Source organism: Perna viridis, chromosome 1 (genome assembly GCF_037379345.1).
Source record: "Perna viridis isolate PV_CMFRI_1.1 ecotype Kerala chromosome 1, ASM3737934v1, whole genome shotgun sequence".
In the NCBI taxonomy this organism is placed as follows: Eukaryota; Metazoa; Mollusca; class Bivalvia; order Mytilida; family Mytilidae; genus Perna; species Perna viridis.
In genome coordinates this window covers 6,662,278-6,681,408 of record NC_142445.1, presented here as the reverse complement: position 1 = coordinate 6,681,408, position 19,131 = coordinate 6,662,278, and the positions used below count along the sequence as shown (strand labels likewise).

The 19,131-nt window shown below is 33.6% G+C and overlaps 1 protein-coding gene across 3 annotated transcripts in view; it reads right to left on the bottom strand.

Annotated features, from left to right (window-relative positions):
- Positions 1-2,264: 2,264 nt before the first annotated feature.
- Positions 2,265-19,131, bottom strand: part of LOC148627014 (sister chromatid cohesion protein DCC1-like) — a 44,936-nt gene continuing 28,069 nt past the window's right edge. For 2 of the 3 annotated variants that reach the window (XM_088565595.1, XM_088565605.1), the window contains 4 exons: positions 18,667-18,744; positions 5,745-5,830; positions 3,020-3,082; positions 2,265-2,395 (listed from right to left, as the gene is read on the bottom strand). In XM_088565595.1, the coding sequence (XP_088421721.1) occupies positions 2,287-2,395; positions 3,020-3,082; positions 5,745-5,830; positions 18,667-18,744 (336 nt within the window). In that variant the 3' untranslated portion in view covers positions 2,265-2,286. Of the gene's footprint in view, positions 2,396-3,019; positions 3,083-5,038; positions 5,136-5,744; positions 5,831-18,666; positions 18,745-19,131 lie in introns of all 3 variants that reach the window. The other variant, XR_015919466.1, reaches the window with a different exon arrangement.

Genomic DNA, 19,131 nt, shown 5'->3' with positions numbered 1-19,131 from the left:
CTGACAGCACTACGATTGTAGTAATCACAATATACAGAATGACTAAAAACGGTGAGCTAAGTCTGCTACGTGATGCCCCGCCCCGTTGTGAACCCATTCGATCTCAAATCTTCATCTTGACTTCCAAAACCCTGGATCACTTATTGGGTAGCGTAAATAGATAAAGATACCTGTAGAAAGGTCTACCAACTTGTGTATTTTTATTTTAAGTGACCCCGGCTACATCAATCGCATGCTTGCTTGCTTGTCAGAACAGGGCACTGATGTTTACCATCCTTTTACAGAGACATAGTCAGAAATTTTGAAAGGGGATGCACTCGTATACAAATTCATTTTCCAATTTTAAATGTTTTTCTCCAGGAATTTTAAATATTTTAAGCAAAAAGAGGGTGCCCATGTTAAGTTTCAGAACTCTTGCCTAAATAGCTTAATCCAGGACACAAGAACTGTTTTTTTTTGCCAATATTCCATTAACACTAAGAAACAAGAGGCTGCCAGGAGCCTGAATCGCTCACCTGGTAATTTTTCAACATTCAAGGGCAATAACTCTTCCAAGGAGTCGTCTGACAACTTTAATCTCTGTAGACTTTTTAGGCTATACAAAAAGGATTATTTCAGCAATTGAAAGAATTTGGCTAAACCTAAAGGTTTTGGAGATAAAATATGCGAAAAACTACTGTCTGACCCCTATGTTCTATTTTAATAACGACAGCCAGGTTTTTTTGACGGATCAATAACCCCCACACCAGTTCTATGCAGGATACCCCAAGGAACATTCATATCAAGTTTGGTTTCAATTGGTCAAGTAGTGTCAGCATAGAAGACTTTCGAAAGAAATAACATTAAAAATGGCAAGATACGTTGAAAAGGACCATAACTCTAAAATGGTGTATCAGATTATAGAACGAAAAATTGACTACAGATAGATCTCATCATGCTGAACACTATTACCCATATCAGAACTTAGCTAAACCTAATGGTTTTGGAGAAAAACTATTGCCTGACCCCTAGGTTTTATTTTCAGTAACGCTGGCCATTGTTTTCAACGGATCAAAAATCTCCACATCAGTTCTATGCTGAATACCCTAAAAAACATTCACACCAAGTTCGGTTTCAATTGGTCAAGTAGTGTCAGTGGAGATTTTTGAAAGAAATAATATAAAAAATAGCAAAAATTGTTGAAAAAGGAACTCCAACATGGCTTGACAGATTGAAACCAAAGTTTGACCAGAGATAGATCTCATCATGCTGAATAATTTTACACGTCAAAATTAGGAGATATATATGAAAAAAACTACTGTCTGTCCCGTTTTATTTTTCGTAATGGCGTCCATGTTTTCGACGAATCAAAAATCCCCATGTCAGTTCTATGCAGGATACCCCAAGGAACATTTATATCAAGTTTAGTTCTAATTTGTTAAGTAGTTTCAGAGGAGGAGAGTTTTGTATAATTGTTATCGACGACGATGGACGCCAAGTGATGGCAAAAAGTGTTTTCTGCACATTTAATCAATGGTGAGTTTTAATTAACTAATACAGAATCACAAAAAAGCCAAATGGGTTGCATAGAAGCTGTATGTAATAAGAGTTCCATATACACCAATTCTTGACTAAGCTACATAGCAGTGTTATGACAGTGATAGGACTATCACTTAATGGATTGGAACCTATAGTTATATTTAAGAACTTAATGACCGAAATATCACATGGCCAATTTTGGTGTTCAGAAGGACTTTTGAATATGTAAAGTCAATGGCCAACATTGAAGGCTTCCTTAATGAGTTAATCAGTTTTTCAAACTCATACTTCAAAAAGATCTTCTCTTCAGATTATGTGAATGTTCAGTTTGTATTAACATTTCATTTGTGTATCAATACTATTCCTCTTTTTTATTTTTCATCAGAAGTAGATGAACAGAAGTAGATTTCGTCTATTGATTATAACTTTAAATTTGAAAGAGAAAATAAATATACACTGTATTCTTAGTCAGATATACGCAAGTCATACTTCACAAAAAAATATGAAACCAGTCCATATTTGATAGCAGTCAATAAATCCACCACCTTTGGTTAATTCTATGTTCACTATCAATGATTACTATATATATCACTTTAGGCAGGGGGAGGGTATAATTGTAGTTCACTGACCGACTGGATTATTCATGCATGTGTATCTCTTCAACCAGTCCAACTATCTGTTTTTGTGTATTTAAATTAAAAAAAAAAACTTTCTATAATAATATTATGGCTTCATTAAAGACTGGCTACTTTAATCAATATTTATTTTCTACAAAATTTGTTTTCTGGAATTGAAAACCTTGACGCCATTTTGCATTGAAGATCTGGCATATTTGGTTAACAGACCACCAACATCTAACTTTTCTGTTGTTAAATCTCTACAATGCAAAGCAGTAGCATTATTAATCACACCAAAGACATGAAGGTATGTCAAATAATGCAGAAAATAAACGAACTGTATGTGGTGATGTCAATCATAAATGGTATCAGCATTAATTAAGTGATTTGTAGCACACATTTACTGCATCTTGAAATAAAATTTCTTCAATTTTCTAATCTAATGTCTAATTTGGCATTAGGGTTAAACTTAAGTTAAACTTAAGTTTGATTTAAGTCCCTGATCCTTGTTTACATACATAAAGTGAACTGTAAACACAAATGATATGTATATCTCCAGGAAGAAAGGTACTCAGTGACACTTTAACACCTTCCCTTTCTTGACACATGCTATTCAGTCTGTATGTATACAATAATGTTGGTTCCAATTAGGACTACATGGTTAACCCACATAATAGCTTATTGTTCTACTTGTGATATTTATCCTATTTACACCCTCAACTTTGTGCAGAATAAAAAAGTAAAAATCCTCATTTTTATTTATTCATGCACATGTAAACTACCTGTACAAAAATTTTTTCTTAAAAAATCTATTTTGATGGAAATATACGGTAAATTCTTTATGCTTAAACCTACTAGAAAACAGACATTTCAGGCTTATATACCTTATATATGGTGAAATTTCTTCTAATGACCACTTCTCCTTTGTCCTAAAGAGTTCATCAAACCTTCAAGTAAAAAAAACAAAATGTTTCATTACTAATTACCGGTACACTACAATCAATAGAAGTCCAATATTGGCCCTGATATATGCCTGAATTTTCATCTTATTGAAAAAAAAAATCCAGTTTTTACACTGATAATTGGATTTGAAGCGAATGCATTAATATTATGGGTACGACATCATAATGGTGTAGCAAAATGTACGAATCTTATTTTTTTAATGATTTAAACATTTTTACATTGGTTCTAAGCATAAAGTTTATTATAACTTTTTGACAAATAGCGCCCCAATTTCACCACAAATTTCTCTCTGACACCAGATTACCTGTGTATCTAGAACAATTTTAAGGAATAGCATCCCAAAGATATGAAAAAGTTACTTCAAGTTTAAGTAAAATTATATCAAAAACTGACCTGACTTTTGCAGGGTTAATTTTTTCAATTCTGCAGAGACTGCAAAAATAAACAAACACCTAACATTCACTTGTTATGGTTCACTCATTTACACAGTTTAAATCATCTATTGTTTATACATGTAGGTGGCTATTGTCCTTTTATTAACCAGCATGTCAGTGTGGATAGAGTTAACCTGTAATATATAGGGAACATTGGAAAACATTATCCAGACATAGTTCATTTTCGCCCTCTATGCAGAATCAATAAAATTAAAACAGCAAAAGTGTGGCCAGTTTTTGATATAATTTCACATAAAATGAATAAAACTTTCTCATATCTAAGAAAAGCTATGCTTTAAAGTTCTTCCAGATACACAAGTTTGTCTGTAGTCAGATGAAACTAGAGGTGAAATTAGAGGCCATACTTGTCAAAGGTAATGATGAAGCTTTGTCTGTAGTCAGATGAAACTAGAGGTGAAATTAGAGGCCATACTTGTCAAAGGTAATGATGAAGCTTTGTCTGTAGTCAGATGAAACTAGAGGTGAAATTAGAGGCCATACTTGTCAAAGGTAATGATGAAGCTTTGTCTGTAGTCAGATGAAACTAGAGGTGAAATTAGAGGCCATACTTGTCAAAGGTAATGATGAAGCTTTAAATGGCCGCATGCCTTGACCATTGTAACAATTTGCTAATCTAATGTGTGTCCAAATAATAACATGTATCTATCACAAAATTTATTTGGTTGACAGGTGCGGCCAATGTTCTTGAAAAGGATTTGTTCATGGAAACCTCTGAAAAATGTCATAAATTATGATTTCCAGAAAATAAGGCCATTTTCTGGTCAATCACCATCCTCATTGTGTACTATTCTTGACTTTTTATAATTTGTTTCTTAAAATATGGAGACTAATGACTATCCCAGCAATAGATTTTAGTGACCATATCAAAGTTGAGATTTGGACCAAATTTGGACCTTCCTGAACCTACACCTTTCAACATCTAAAGTGTTCACCTCTTTCCTTTACTGACAGAGGGTTTTCTTTTATGTCCTTCACAACCCCTTTGGGTCTCAGACAGATGGAAGGTTATCAATATTTTTATTAAGGTAGATCATACCTATTACTTAGAGCATTCTTTTCTGTCATCTTGCAAAATAAAAAGGACATATATTTTCGACTATCAAATGGTTTTTTAAAAGACATCAAAATAATATGTTTAAATTACTTTAAAAGAATTTTTGACAAAAAAATGATTTACAAACATTGACTGTGAAAAGCCTCTCAAAGGGGAGATAATTAGCCAGAAAATGATCTGTAGAAATGTAATGAAAGTTCTTATTTTTGTAATATTAAAATAAAAAAAGTTCAGTGACCCAAAATTTTCTTTTCGAAATATGAAAGAATGTCAGTTAAGTGTTCTTTATATAAATGTATAAGGAATTCTATATACCAATTTTTAATGGTTTGAGGGAAGAGAAAATTCCCTACAGAATCCATATAAAGCTTTAATTACAGATCAATTATCATCAAATTTGGTGAGTTGTATAATCTAACTTAGATACTAACATAAGTGTACAGATGCTTTGGTTTGGTCAGATTCTAACTCCCAAACAACACGTAGCTTGCCACATTTTTCAGAAACAAAACTGAATACAACATATATCTGGAATAAGTCCATGAATAACTTCAGATATAACTGTACTACAATAAACACAATACAGTGGGCAAAGATCAATAAGTTTTTTGAAATAGCATAAACTATTCAACCATGCCATACTGAGCTAGAAAATAAACCATCAAGGAAACAAATTATAATTGTTTGAGATGGTTGACAAGTTGAGGTCCATTCAAACTTAATAAATCAATATAAAATATATGAATGAGAAAATGTGTGGCATTGAAATACAACCCAAGTCCTAGGATGAGGGCTCACTTGCACTAATTTTTGGTTCACTTTCAGGATCAGTGTGAGCTTTGAGAATATACGTATTTCTGCTAAAAAGTCATCTGACCATGAAGATAGATTAGAGGCACTAGTTGAGGAACCTGTTACAGACACTTAATGTTCAAAATTTTACTGTCTACAATACATAAAATTTGAAATTATCTAAACAGCATAAGCATCTCAAACTTGGGACATTTTCATTCAGTGAGTACACTTGAAAACAATTGTTTAATCTCAAAAGTTTTTAAGTTGGGCCATTTGACAAAAAGCAGCTGGGAAAAAAAATACATAAATTAGAATACAACTAGGGCTAATATTTGTATATACCTGTCTCCAACATCCTCTGGCATATCATCAACATTGAAGTAGGTGATTGTCTCCAGCTGACTCTGTCTGTCTACTAAAGCCATGCCCTGTGTACACAAAAAGTTCTTTAAAAATAAATTACCCATCTCAATTTATATGAAGGTACAAAATATTTGGTCAACAAAAAATAACCTTATTGTTAAAAACGTGTGCAATATATTCCAAATTTTATAAGATAAATGTGAATAATTGTACTTAGTCTTCCACACACAAATACAAGTCATTAGTAATGACCTCCATAATTCAAACTCATTCACAAATATTTTGCACATACACATCATAATCAGATAAGAAAATTTAAAATAACAATCATCAGACGACTTCATTAGTAGTACAGAACACACAGAGACGAGATGTGTCCAATATTGATGATTCAGCATGCAGCTACCATTGGGGTAACAGATAGCTATCGTTAGGGTCAGTGTTCTCCCCAGACCATTATAGGGCAGTACTTTCCAGCACTATGATTTCTTAGCATTGTGCTATCAGTAATTAATTTTAGTTAGAATGCACTATGGGCACTGTGCTATAATTTTGAGAAGGAAGGCCAAAGAGGTAAGCCATGCAAGTAAGCAATGTGGTATTTAAACATTATGGGGAGCACATTGGGGGTAACATTCAGCTACCATTGGGGTTATATTTAACCCCTTTTTTATTAATTAATACACATGATCAAAATGCAGTGTGTGTGCTGCAGTAAAACATTTCTACTTCTATAAAAAGACCAACAATTTTGGTACCCCAAACATATTTTAAATTTCTTTAAAAAAAAAATAATTTAAATTCTCTTAAAATGTTCTTATTCAAGGTAATCCAAATAAACTTTACTGGATTGCATCCTTTAAATAGGATTATACTTTAAAAAGTAGAACTCTTTGCATCAATAGCTGTAAACTTTGAAGGTGTTTAATTGACATGTGATTAGGCTGGCTGAAATTAAACCCTGGTCAAAAGAAGAAGTAAAGGCATTCTGAAAAGTGATCTACATCCTATATACACCTTTTCAAATGACTTGATCAACATTAGGAATTTTGATCCTTTGAAGAAATAATTATTTCCCTTTTTAGGTTTCAGTCAGCATCTTTTATTTACTTAGTAATTAAGTAATAAAGGTTTGGAAAAATTGCAAAGCAAAAAATAGTACAGCATTCACTATTTAATATAGTAAGTTGAGAAAAAAATTCATTTAGCTTAGCACGAGCAAAACAAACAAGAAATTAATGTGTAGAGACATATTATCCATGTTCTGAGAAAATAAAGAAAGCAACATGATAAAACCACAGCATATAGCACTCCATTGGCAAGTGTGGACACAATATTAGTTTTTGACACAAACATGGGGACTTACAGTTCATTATGGACACAACAACTGGTTTGGACACAATATTGGACAATATTTGAAATTCAACTGAAGTTGAAAGAAATTCTGCTTTAAGCCTGGTCATTAAAAACTTTACCTTCAATCCTTTTATTTCGAAAAGCATAAGATACATGTATATCTGACATCTGATTGAAAAAAACACAGGCAGGGATTTTCATGAGGAATCTTATAAAACAAGAGGCTCCCAGGAGCCTGAATTGCTCACCTGTTAAAGTTTTCAAGGGTAATAAACTTAATAAAGACTTGTCCAACAATTTTAACGCAAAAAGACTTTGGTAGGACTTATCATCAGGATCATTTCAGCAATTAAAGTTTCTTTCTATCTATTATGGTTTTCAAGATATTGGCTGAAAACTGTAAAAAAAAAAACCTCAAAAATGTCTTTTTTCATCTTTCAAGGGCAATAACTCTTACAAGGAGTAGTCTGACAACTTTAATCCCTGGAGACTTTTGTAGGCCTTATAATAAGGATCATTTCAGCAATTGAAAGAAATATGGAGATAAATGCCAAAAACTACTGTCTGACCCCAATGTTCTATTTTTGGTAATGGCAGTCATGTTTTCCGTTTTTCAACAGATCAAAAATCCAAAAACCAGTTCAATGCAGGATACCCCAAGGTTCATTCATACCAAGTTTGGTTCCAATTGGTCAGTAGTGTCAGAGGAGAAGATTTTTGAAAGAAATAACATTAAAAATAGCAAAAAAAGTCCTCAAAAAAGGACAATAATTCCAATGTGGCTTTACATAATAAAATGAAAATTTCACCACAGATAGATCTCATCATGCTGAATACTTTTACTCTAAACCTAATGGTTTTGGAGATATGTGCGAAAAACTATTGTCTGAAGAATTTGTGACCATGTTTTTCTATGGAAAAAAATTCCCCACACCAGTTCTGTGCAGGATACCCAAAGAAACATTCATACCAAGTTTGGTTCCAATTGATCAAGATGTGTCAGAAGAGAAGAATTTTGAAAAATTGTTAATGGACAACGAAGGACGCCAAGTGATGGTAAAAAGAAGAATTTTCAAAATCAGACCAATAAATAAAACAAGAAGCCCTAAAGAGCCTGAATCAATCATCTACAATATAGCTTGATAAGCTACATTCTATTTTTTTGTGTAAAAGCAGTCATGTTTTTCAAGAATCCAAAATGCCAACACTCATTTTATGCAGTAGATCATAAGGAACAAATTTCAATGAATTCTGTCCGGTTATCATACAGAAAAAGGTAATAACATAAAAAAATAGCAACAACAAAAAAAATGTAAATAAAAAAAAACTCCAACAAATGTTACTGGATATTTATATGTGCATCAGAGTAAAGAAAACTTCTTTGTGTGAGGTAGAATAAAGAGAACTTCCTTACGTCGGGTAGAGGAAAGAGAACATCCTTGTGTAGGGTAGAAAAAAAGAGAACTTCCTGATGTCTGGTAGAGTAGAGAGAACTTCCTTGTGTAGGGTAGAATAAAAAGTACTTCCTTATGTCAGGTAGAATAAAGAGAACTTCTTTGAGAGGGGTAGAGTAAAACAACCTTCCTTGTGTCAGGTAAAATTAAAGCAAACTTCCTTGTGTAGGGGAGAGTAAAGAGACTTCCTTGTGTGGGGTTAAGTAAATAGAACTTCCTTATGTCAGGTAAGAGTAAAGCAAACTTCCTTGCTTGTGTGGGGGAGAGTAAATAGACTTCCTTGTGTGGGGGAGAGTAAAGCAAACTTCCTTGCTTGTGTGGGGGAGAGTAAAGAGACTTCCTTGTGTGGGGGAGAGTAAAGCGAACTTCCTTGCTTGTGTGGATGAGAGTAAAGCGAACTTCATTGTGTGGGGAGAGTAAAGAGACTTCCTTGTGTGGGGGAGAGTAAAGAGACTTTCTTGTGTGGGGGGAGTAGAGAGACTTCCTTCTGGGGGGTAGAGTAAAGAGATTTCCTTGTGTAGGGGAGAGTAAAGAGACTTCCTTGTGTGGGAAGAGTAAAGAGAACTTCCTTGTGTGGGGAAGAGTAAAGCAAACTTCCTTGTGTGGGGTAGAGTAAAGAGATTTCCTTGTGTAGGGGGGAGTAAAGAGACTTCCTTGTGTGGGGAGAGTAAAGAGAACTTCCTTGTGTGGGGGAGAGTAAAGCAAACTTCCTTGTGTGGGGTAGAGTAAAGAGAAGTTTCTTGTGTAGGGGAGAGTAAAGAGAACTTCCTTGTGTGGGCTAGAGTAAAGAGACTTCCTTGTGTGGGGGAGAGTAAAGAGACTTCCTTGTGTGGGGTAGAGTAAAAAGAATTCCTTGTGTGGGGGAGAGTAAACAGACTTCCTTGTGTGGGGGAGAGTAAAGAGAACTTCCTTGTGTGGGGCAAAGTAAAGCAAACTTCCTTGTGTGGGGGAGAGTAAAGCAAACTTCCTTGTGTGGGGTAGAGTAAGAAGCAGCAATATTTTATAATTGACCTTATGAATCATAAATAAAACTACTATTTCTAGAAATCAAAAAATATTAACAAGTGTCAATTAAAAAAAATATAAACATAAGATACGTCATAAAGAATTATTTTACAATCCCATAGTGCTGTCCTCTGTAACTTTACAATCAATATTGTAACATCTTGATATAGAAATAACATTTAACACCCAATCCAATCATATGTCATTAATTAATAGGAATTGTGATCACATCATAACATGACCAGCACATCACTGGTGAAAAAAAAAAACAGGTGGGAGAACAATAATCTTATACAGGATTGAAATTCTAAGAAATAAGAGCCTTGGCATTTCAGACTCCTACATCATACTGGCTTCAAATAATAATCAAGAAAGTATATGGCTTTAGCCTTTTAGCCCTGTATAATATTACTTTATTAAGGACAGAATAGGCAAATTCAAACAAGAGGCTCCCAGGAGCCTGAACCGCTCACCTGGTTGAATTTTGCCTTTCAAGGGCAATAAATTAAACAGGAAGTTGTCGAACAATTTTGACTGAAGAAAACTTTGATAGGACTTATCATAAGGATCATTTCAGTAAATGAAAGTCTAAATCTATCATAGTTTTCAAGACATTGGCTGAAAACTAAAAAACACACCTGTCATTTTCCCCTGTCAAGGGCAATAATTTTTATAAGAAGGCATCTGACAAATTTAATGCCTGAAGACTTTTGTAGTCCTAAAAATAAGGATCATTTCACTAATTGAAAGAATTTGGATAAACCTAACGGTTTTGGAGATATATGCGAAAAAACTACTGTCTGACCCCTATGTTTTATTTTTAGTAAAAGTGGCCATGTTTTCTCGACGGATCAAAAAACCTCACTTCAATTCTATGTAGGCCAGCACTCCACAGGATTGTAGAATTGCCTAATTTTGGTCTTGTAATCTGATGGTTTTTAACATTTATCACTTTAAAAAAATGTCAAGCATCCGTCAGTCTATATATCTAAAAACAGCTCAAACCAAGGCCTTCAGGGTGCAATGAAAATTTTCTGGAAAAAAATTACCCACAGCAAATAGGGTTACCATAGAAACCATGCAAAAATATGCGAAAATTTTGCAAAAAAGTTAATAAAATCAGGTTTAAAAATATCAAATTTCCCGCAAAATATCTTTTAATTTTTATTTCATGCCCTAAAACTGTCCAAATTTTTTCCTTCGAAAAACCCTTCCTCATATGGGCATCGCAGGTTAGATTTTGAGCTATTTCACTTTGTAATCCACTTATTATATATAGCATGGTAAAAAACTGACTTACTTTCACTTTCACAATGAAGTCAAATTGTCATTGAAAAAAAGCCCCTTCAACATTGAAAATATATAAAACATTGCAAAATACTTTGAAAAGTCCCTTTTTTCAGAAAATGTTTTATCATTAATAGATTCTTCATTTTTAATCACTATAGCAACCATCGGTTTCCATTAATGTAATTCTTCATCCCTAGCCAAAAGTGCGAAACTAAACTAAAACTGTAGAGTGCTGGCTAGGATACCCATGGAACACTTATAGTGAGTTTTGTTTCAATTGGTAAAATAGTGTCAGGAGAAGATTTTTGAAAGAAATAACATTAAAAAGAGCAAAAAAACTTTGAAAAAGGGCAATAACTCAAACATGGCTTAATAGATTAAAATGAAAATTTGACCAGAGATAGATCTCATCATGCTGAAAACTTTAACCCCTTTCAAAATGGCCTAAACCTAACCGTTTTGGAGATATATGCAAAAAACTATTGTCTGACCCCCATGTTCTATTTTTAGTAACAGCGGCCATGCTTTTTCAACGGGTCAAAAATTCCCACATCAGTTCTATGCAAGATACCCAAAGGACCATTCATAACAAGTTTGCTTCCAATTGGTGAAGTAGTGTCAGAGGAGAAGATTTTTGAAAGAAATAACATTAAAAATAGCAAAACAAGAATGCTACACATAGCCATATGTCCCCTGCCGCTGTAGAAAGAGTTTAAATACAAATGTTTGACACTTGTATAAATAGCAGATTCAAAACTTATGTGCTTTCATAAGTCCATGTGGTGATTCAAGGTTAATGTATCTTAATGAATCAAATTAAGTTAGGTTAAGAATTCTTCATACAACAACAAAAAATCCGCAAAAAAAGAACTTGAAAAATGAAAAAAGTCCCATAAAAATTGTCAATTCAAAATAGCGGTTAGGTATGATCAACTAATATGGTGACAAACAATCCTACAAAATTTGGTCAAATTCCTTTCAACGGTTTCTGAGGAGTTGCATCCACAAGGTGTTTCTATGCATGTGAAAAATGAACAAAGTCCCATAACTCCCGTAAAAATTGTCGAATCAAAATAGCTGTTAAGTATGGTGAACTACATATGGTGAAAAACAATCCTACAAAATTTGATCAAATTCCTTTCAACTGTTTCTGAGGAGTTGCATCCACAAGCTTCGGACGCACGGACAGACGCCTATCAGCATTTCTATGTCCCCGCTCTGCATTGCGCCGGGGGACAAAAACGTCAAAAAAGGGCAATAACTCCAACATGGCTGAACAGATTAAAAAGAAAATTTTAACCGCAGAGAGATCTCATCATGCTGAACACTTTTACCAAGTCAGGATTTGGCTCAACCTAACCTTTTTGGAGATATATGCAAAAAAATATTGTCCAACCCCTATGTTCTATTTTTAGTAACGGCTGTATGTTTTTTGATGGATAAAATTCCCCATGTCAGTTCTATGCAGGATACCCTAAGGAGCATTCATACCAAGTTTGGTTCCAATTGGTCGAGTAGTTTCAGAGAGGAAGAGTTTTGAAAGAAATAACAAGAAAATAGCAAACACCGTTGAAAAAGGGCAATAACTCCAACATGGCTTTATAGGTTAAAATGAAAATTTGACCGCAAATAGAACTCATCATGCTGAACACTTTTATCCCCTAGTCAGAATTTGGCTAAACCTAACCGTTTTGGAGACAAATGCGAAAAACTATTGTCTGACCGCTATGTTCCATTTTTAGTAATGGCAGCCATGTTTTTCATTGGATCAAAAATCCCCACATCAGGATACCCAAAGAAACATGCATACCAAGTTTGGTTCCAATTGGTCAAGTAGTTTCAGAGAAAAAGAGTCTTGAACAATTGTGACGGATGACAACGGACGCCAAGTGATGGCAATGAGCTAAAAAACTACATGAGATCTACATTTGGTGGATTAAAATTCTTGTTAAAACTTGGAAATATTGTGAGCAAGCTCACAAACAAAGTACCACCTAAATTCCCAACTTTGCTATAAAATTCATCAAAATCCCTTGAACGATTATGAAGGAGTTGTGCTTACAAGAAATGCAAACTGATGGACAAACACACAGACAGACAGGCAGGGTAATTCCTATATACCCCTTCAAAACTTTGTTTGTGGGAGTTATCATAAAAGGGCTTGAAGAACCCTGAATGGCTGACCATGTATCTGACAGACTTTTAATTACTAGCATGTATGGGGGAAATGTATTCAAAATTAGAAGATCTAGTTTCAGAAGAGATGCTCATGAACATCCTCCCTAGTCAGGGTCTTGAGTCCACCTTTGCTTCCTCAAACCCCTGACATTACTCATTCATATTTAGCAAGCATCATCAAGTGCCATCTAGTGAATTACCTAAATTGAACCCGGATCCAACATCCAATCAAATTACTCATAATAGAAATTCTTCGATATAACCAACAAAGTGGCTACACATAACGTCTATTTTTTTCTGTAAAGACTCTAAACATAATCTACAGTTATCATTTTTGTTTACATTGAAAAATTTGTGACATCTTACAACTATCAGTTACTATATCAGATCGTATATTACCTCATGTTATTGTTTACCTTCCCACTGACATTATATTAAATCCATTTTCATTGGTGCTTCGTACCAAAAAAGTAACCAATCAGAATTGGATGGACGGTACCTACTAAATGAGTGATGTCAGAGGTAAACTCAAAAACCGTGAGTTGGTAGGATGCTGATGAATGACAATAGAGAAAAGTTGATAAGCTCACACAAACTTATGATGCTCTTGAGCTTATACGAACAGCTGTTTTAAAAGTCAATTATCTAAGTTCAAAGTCAGGTCAAATCGCATTTACTTGATTGATTAGTGAACAATAAGACAGATGTTCATTCTTTTAAAAGGCCTCACTTAATGAAATCATTTTCTCATATAATTTGTTAACAGCATCAAATCAATATTGATAACTAAAGGCTTCAGAGTTCAAGAGTAAATTCTAACATCAGCCTTGCAGAAGAACTAATGGAAATTACTCCTTGTAATCAACTGAAATTCATCTGAGTTCATCTTTCTTTACAATTTTTTTATCCCCTTAATGGGAGGTTCACATGATGTCCACTGAGATAATACCTTTAACTGGACTGCTGTCCTTTAAGAACATGATTCTTCAATTACTTCTGTTGATTTTTTTTCTATACTTTGGACCCTTCAACAAAACTAGAACAATTTTAAGCAAAGCTCAATTCATGATACCCACTGCTACCCTCACCAGAATTCATATTGGAACTCTAAAAATCATTCAAAAGGAAAAAACATCATGTGACAAAGAATTTGTAAAAGGTTTCATCAAATTCTGTTCAAGTTTCAGCGAAAATGAAGGACATTAGAACAATCAGGAATAAACCAAAATGCTAAGTCATGCTAAAGACTCAAAATGCATGTTTTAAAATTTCAGATTAATACATGAATCATTGCTCCAAAACAAAGTGCATTTACATTGTACAAATTCTATACATATACGGTATAAACATATAGCTGTCAAAAATATGAATACTGTGAAAGCAATTTTCCATGGAGTACCAATTTTCATGGGTTTGTGTGAGTAGACCCAACCACGAAATTTGTTTCCTAATGAATAAGAGATTCCCACTGATGTGTTTTCTGAAAACATCTAAACCATGAATTCAAGAATCCACAGACTTGTGTTTCTTCCCAGATCCACAAATTAAAGTACTTTCACTGTAAGTTGTCAGACCATCAAGGTTTATATCATTTCTTACGAATTTTTTTTTAATACACAATGTACAACCATTTTGTTTCGGCAGTTGAAAAAGCACCAAAATTAAAGAGATACATGTATACTGACACTGACAGAATTTAAATATATTGTGATGACACAAAGGTGATATTTTTTTTGAAGTTGACACTAATTTTAATAAATGAATTTGGCTCCAAGTAATTCATCAGTTTTGTAGAGCATTGTATCTGCCTGTTGTACTAAGCTTCATGTGTATACAGTTAAATATCAAAACATTGAAATGTTATTGTCTATTTCACTGTTTCAGACACACAATTACATGTATTCTGTAGATTAAAAAATAACAAAATATGATTGAGATGGGATCCATCACCATGGGTCCTGCTGTGGTAAATTTGCTGTACATCAGCCATGCATAAAATCATATTTTTTTTCAAGGTCAAGGTCAAAGGTTATCAACCTTCATATCTGACACATCACCTTAAGCTGGTTTACCCTACCACATTTCAGATGTCTACAACAAAGGACAAAAATAGGGCTTCTAATTAGAAATCACATAAAATTATGCCATGTTGAGTTGGGTGTCCATGGACACATGCTAAATTACAGAACATCACATTGAAACAATGGATCAAACTCAGATTCAAATATCCATCTTTCACCTTTTGTCAGAAATCCAAGAAAGATAACTCCAATTAATTGAGAGAAAGAATAATTTCACCTAATTATATTACAAGAAAGATAACTGATTCATCATGAAAAAAAATCTGGCAGGAAAAAAGACTGAAAATGAAATCTAGACTCCATAATACCCAAAAGAACTATCTTTCACAATTCTAAAATATTCAAAGAAAGGTAACTTTAATTCATCAAAACACATATTTGGAGGTAAAAACAATTTAAAATGGCTGTAACTTGATCTGTATTTTATGATACTCAATCTCTAAAGTTATCAGTTGGGAACCATCATGAGAATGGAAGAAGGAATACAGTTGAAGGTCAAAAGTGATCAACTACAATATGTGTCACATGATTTTGAGCTGATCTAACCTTATAACCAGTACATGTATTAAAATTGTTCAATAAAAGACAATGATATTACAGCCTGAACAAAGTTCATATATACAGATAACAGAGTTACCAATAACCAGTACTATAGTCTGACTAAGGTTTACATTGACTACCCAACTTAAGCAAAGAAGGCATTTGTTAAGTCAATAAAAAGAGATAATCCTTGTCCTTGAAAAGAAAATCACTCACATCATGCAACTCTAAAAGTTTGTTGACATTATTTTAGCCATTAAAGATTTTAGGAAAATAAGTTTTTTCCCTCTCATTTTCCTAATCATGAAACTGGAATGATTGTTTTATGACCAGCTGATATGTAGAATTACATGGGGTTAAAAGAAAACATTTATTACTGATCTTCTCTGAGACATTATCCTACATACAAAACTTTTGATGAGATAAAAAAAATTATCAAAGGTCAACAAGATGTCATGTAAATCTGTTTAGAATGTATAATCATAAAAAAACAATTTCCAGATCAGCATCTCTGGCTAGGTTGTTGTCAAGGTCTATTTTAATTAGTAATTTTATTATTGAAAGTTGATAAAATCAGACTTTAATTGATTTGATCAAACAAGAGCCCCTTATCACCTGACAATATAAAACACTAGAAATAACATTACTTTTTTTACCTATCCCATAAAAAATGTATCTGTAATACACAATGACACATATCAACTTAGGACTGGTTGTAAGCAACATTTTATCTATTTAATGTTTTTTCCAACATTTTATTGTTTTAATGATAGAAAATATCAAGTTTCATTGACATCAAGGGCAAAAGGGGTAGGGTAAATCGTGTGCATAGAGGTCATTGCTGTCAACAAACCATTTTAGTTCTTTTACATTTACACTGTTAGTTTACAATATTTGAAATTCAGCCAATCAAAAAGCTAAAACATATTCTGGAGGCCCTTTTGTTCAATCATGCAGACCCCAAAATGTGAAATATTGGAGAAGTCATCCAATACAGATACATGTAACTCCTGTAAAGTTCGGTTGAATCAGATAAAGTTTATATTACTCTGTACAGTGGTTTCAGTGGAGAACAAATTAGAATATATTGACTATAGTCTTCACTGTGAACAATTTTAACTACAGGCCCAAACCATATTTTGGAAAACTAGAGGCTCAAGAGAGCATGAACCACTCACCTGGTTAACCATTTGCTAATTAGAAAAACTTGAGAATGAGACAGGCTAAATTAAAATCAACTGAATTGTCAAATGCAGGAAATGCTTTAAATAGTGTTTTTATGACCTGAACCAGAATTTGCTAAAGGTTTTTGAATTATTTTCTGTCCCTTACGTTCCATTTTTAGCCCACCTGGCGTCTGTCATCGTCAACCATCGATGTTAACAATTTTTCAAAACTCTTCTCCTCTGACACTACTTGACCAATTGGAACCAAACTTGGTATGAATGTTCCTTGGAGTATCCTGGATAGAAGTAACATGGGATTTTTGATTTGTCAAAAAACATGGCAGCCATTACTAAAAATAGAACATGGGGTCTGACAGAAGTTTTTTGAATATATATCACCAAAAACCATTAGGTTTAGCGAAGTTCTTTTTATTTCTAAAATGATTCTAATTATAAGGCCTACAAAAGTCTCCAGTGATCAAAGTTGTCACACAATTCCTTGTAAGAGTTATTGCTCTAGAAAGGTGAAAAATTATTTATCTTTTTTTTTTTTTAAGTTTTCAGCCAATATCAATATATAGATAGAATGAAACTTTCAACAGCTGAAATGATCCTTATGATATGACTTACAAAAGTTTGTGGCGATCAAACATGTTGGACCACTCCTTGTTTGAGTTATGCACTTGAAAGGCAAAAAATTATGTTTTTTTGCAGTTTTCAACCAATATCTTGCAAACCATAATAGATGGATTGAAACTTTCATTTGATAACATGATCCTTCTCATAAGTCCTACCAAAGTGTTTATTGAGTAAAAAATGTCCAAAAACTCCTTATTAGAGTAATTGCCCTTGAAAGTCAAAAAAATAACCAGGTGAGCTATTCAGGCTCCTGGGAGCATCCTGTTTGGTATAGGCAGCCATATTTATTCTTCTTTATTTCTATGCATATCTTAATTAAATGATCTTAAATGGTTTTAGAGAAGAAGATTTTCAAAGTTGTACATCCAAAAAATGACAAAAAAAACCTGTTTCAGGGGCCATAACTCCTACATCAGTCGAAGAATCGTTTAGAAAATTTCGGCATAGGTCCAACTCATGATGCTGAACAATATTATCCCCAGCCAGAATTTCACTTCAGGCAAAGGTTTTTGAGTTATTTGCATAAACAGCCTTTTGACCCCTATGTTCTTTTTTTAGTAACAACAGCCATGTTTTTCAGATAAAAAATCCCAACAAAAATTTCGTGGGGAAAACCATATGCAAACTTTCATTGAATTCTGTACAATGATTTAAGAGAAGAAAATTTTGAAAGTTGTAAATAAGAAAAACGCCCAAATAAAACTATTTCAGGGGCCCCTACTCCTCCATCAGTCAACAAATCGTTACATGTAGGAAAGTTTTGATATAGGTCCATCCCATGATGCTGAACATTATATCCTCTACCAGAATTTTGATGAAGGCAAGGGTTTGTGAGTCATTCGCAAAAAATTCCTTCATACCCCTACCTCCTATTTTTAGAGACAGAAGCCATGCTTTTTCACTGATCATAAATCCTAAATGACATTTTGTGCACAATGCTCTAAGGAACAATCATGCCAAGTTTACATCCTGTCGGTCCAATAATTTTTTGAGAAGATTTTTGAAAATTTGTCCATGACAACAATGACAACAGATGCCATGAGATGGCATTGACTCACCTGGCCTTTGGCAAGGTGAGCTATAAAAAAACAACAAATATTTCCTTCTCAAACTTTAACTTCTTCATCCACTTATTGAAAATTGAAGGCATGCCTTCAGTAGCCAGAAGAGGAAATCAATTTCTACAACTTACCTCCAGTTGATGGTCCATAGTTTTCATGTGGGAAGGAACAGTCTGTTGCCATGTGTTGGTAAAATCCTGGTAGCTGAACTATAAATAGAAAAAAATAAACAAAAGTGCACGTGATTATGTACATATATTCTACATGTATTTGATACAATTTTGCAAATAGGAATTCTTAAAAGGGAAGTCAGTTGTTGCAAAAATAACAAGATTGCTACTAACAGCCACATGTCTCCTACAGAGAAAAGAGAAACCCCCACAAAATTGAAATGGTGAGCCTGGATGGATGAAAACAATTCTTTTAATAAAAATTAAGAACTTTGTCAAAGAGCATAAATGCACTAAGAGAAAAAGTTAATATAAGAGCTCATTAATTGATGAAATAATTTAGAAACAATCATTACATTACAGAGTTGATACAGATATTCAAAGAGTTTAGTCCATAAAGAAATTGAATTACTCAACTGGAAATAT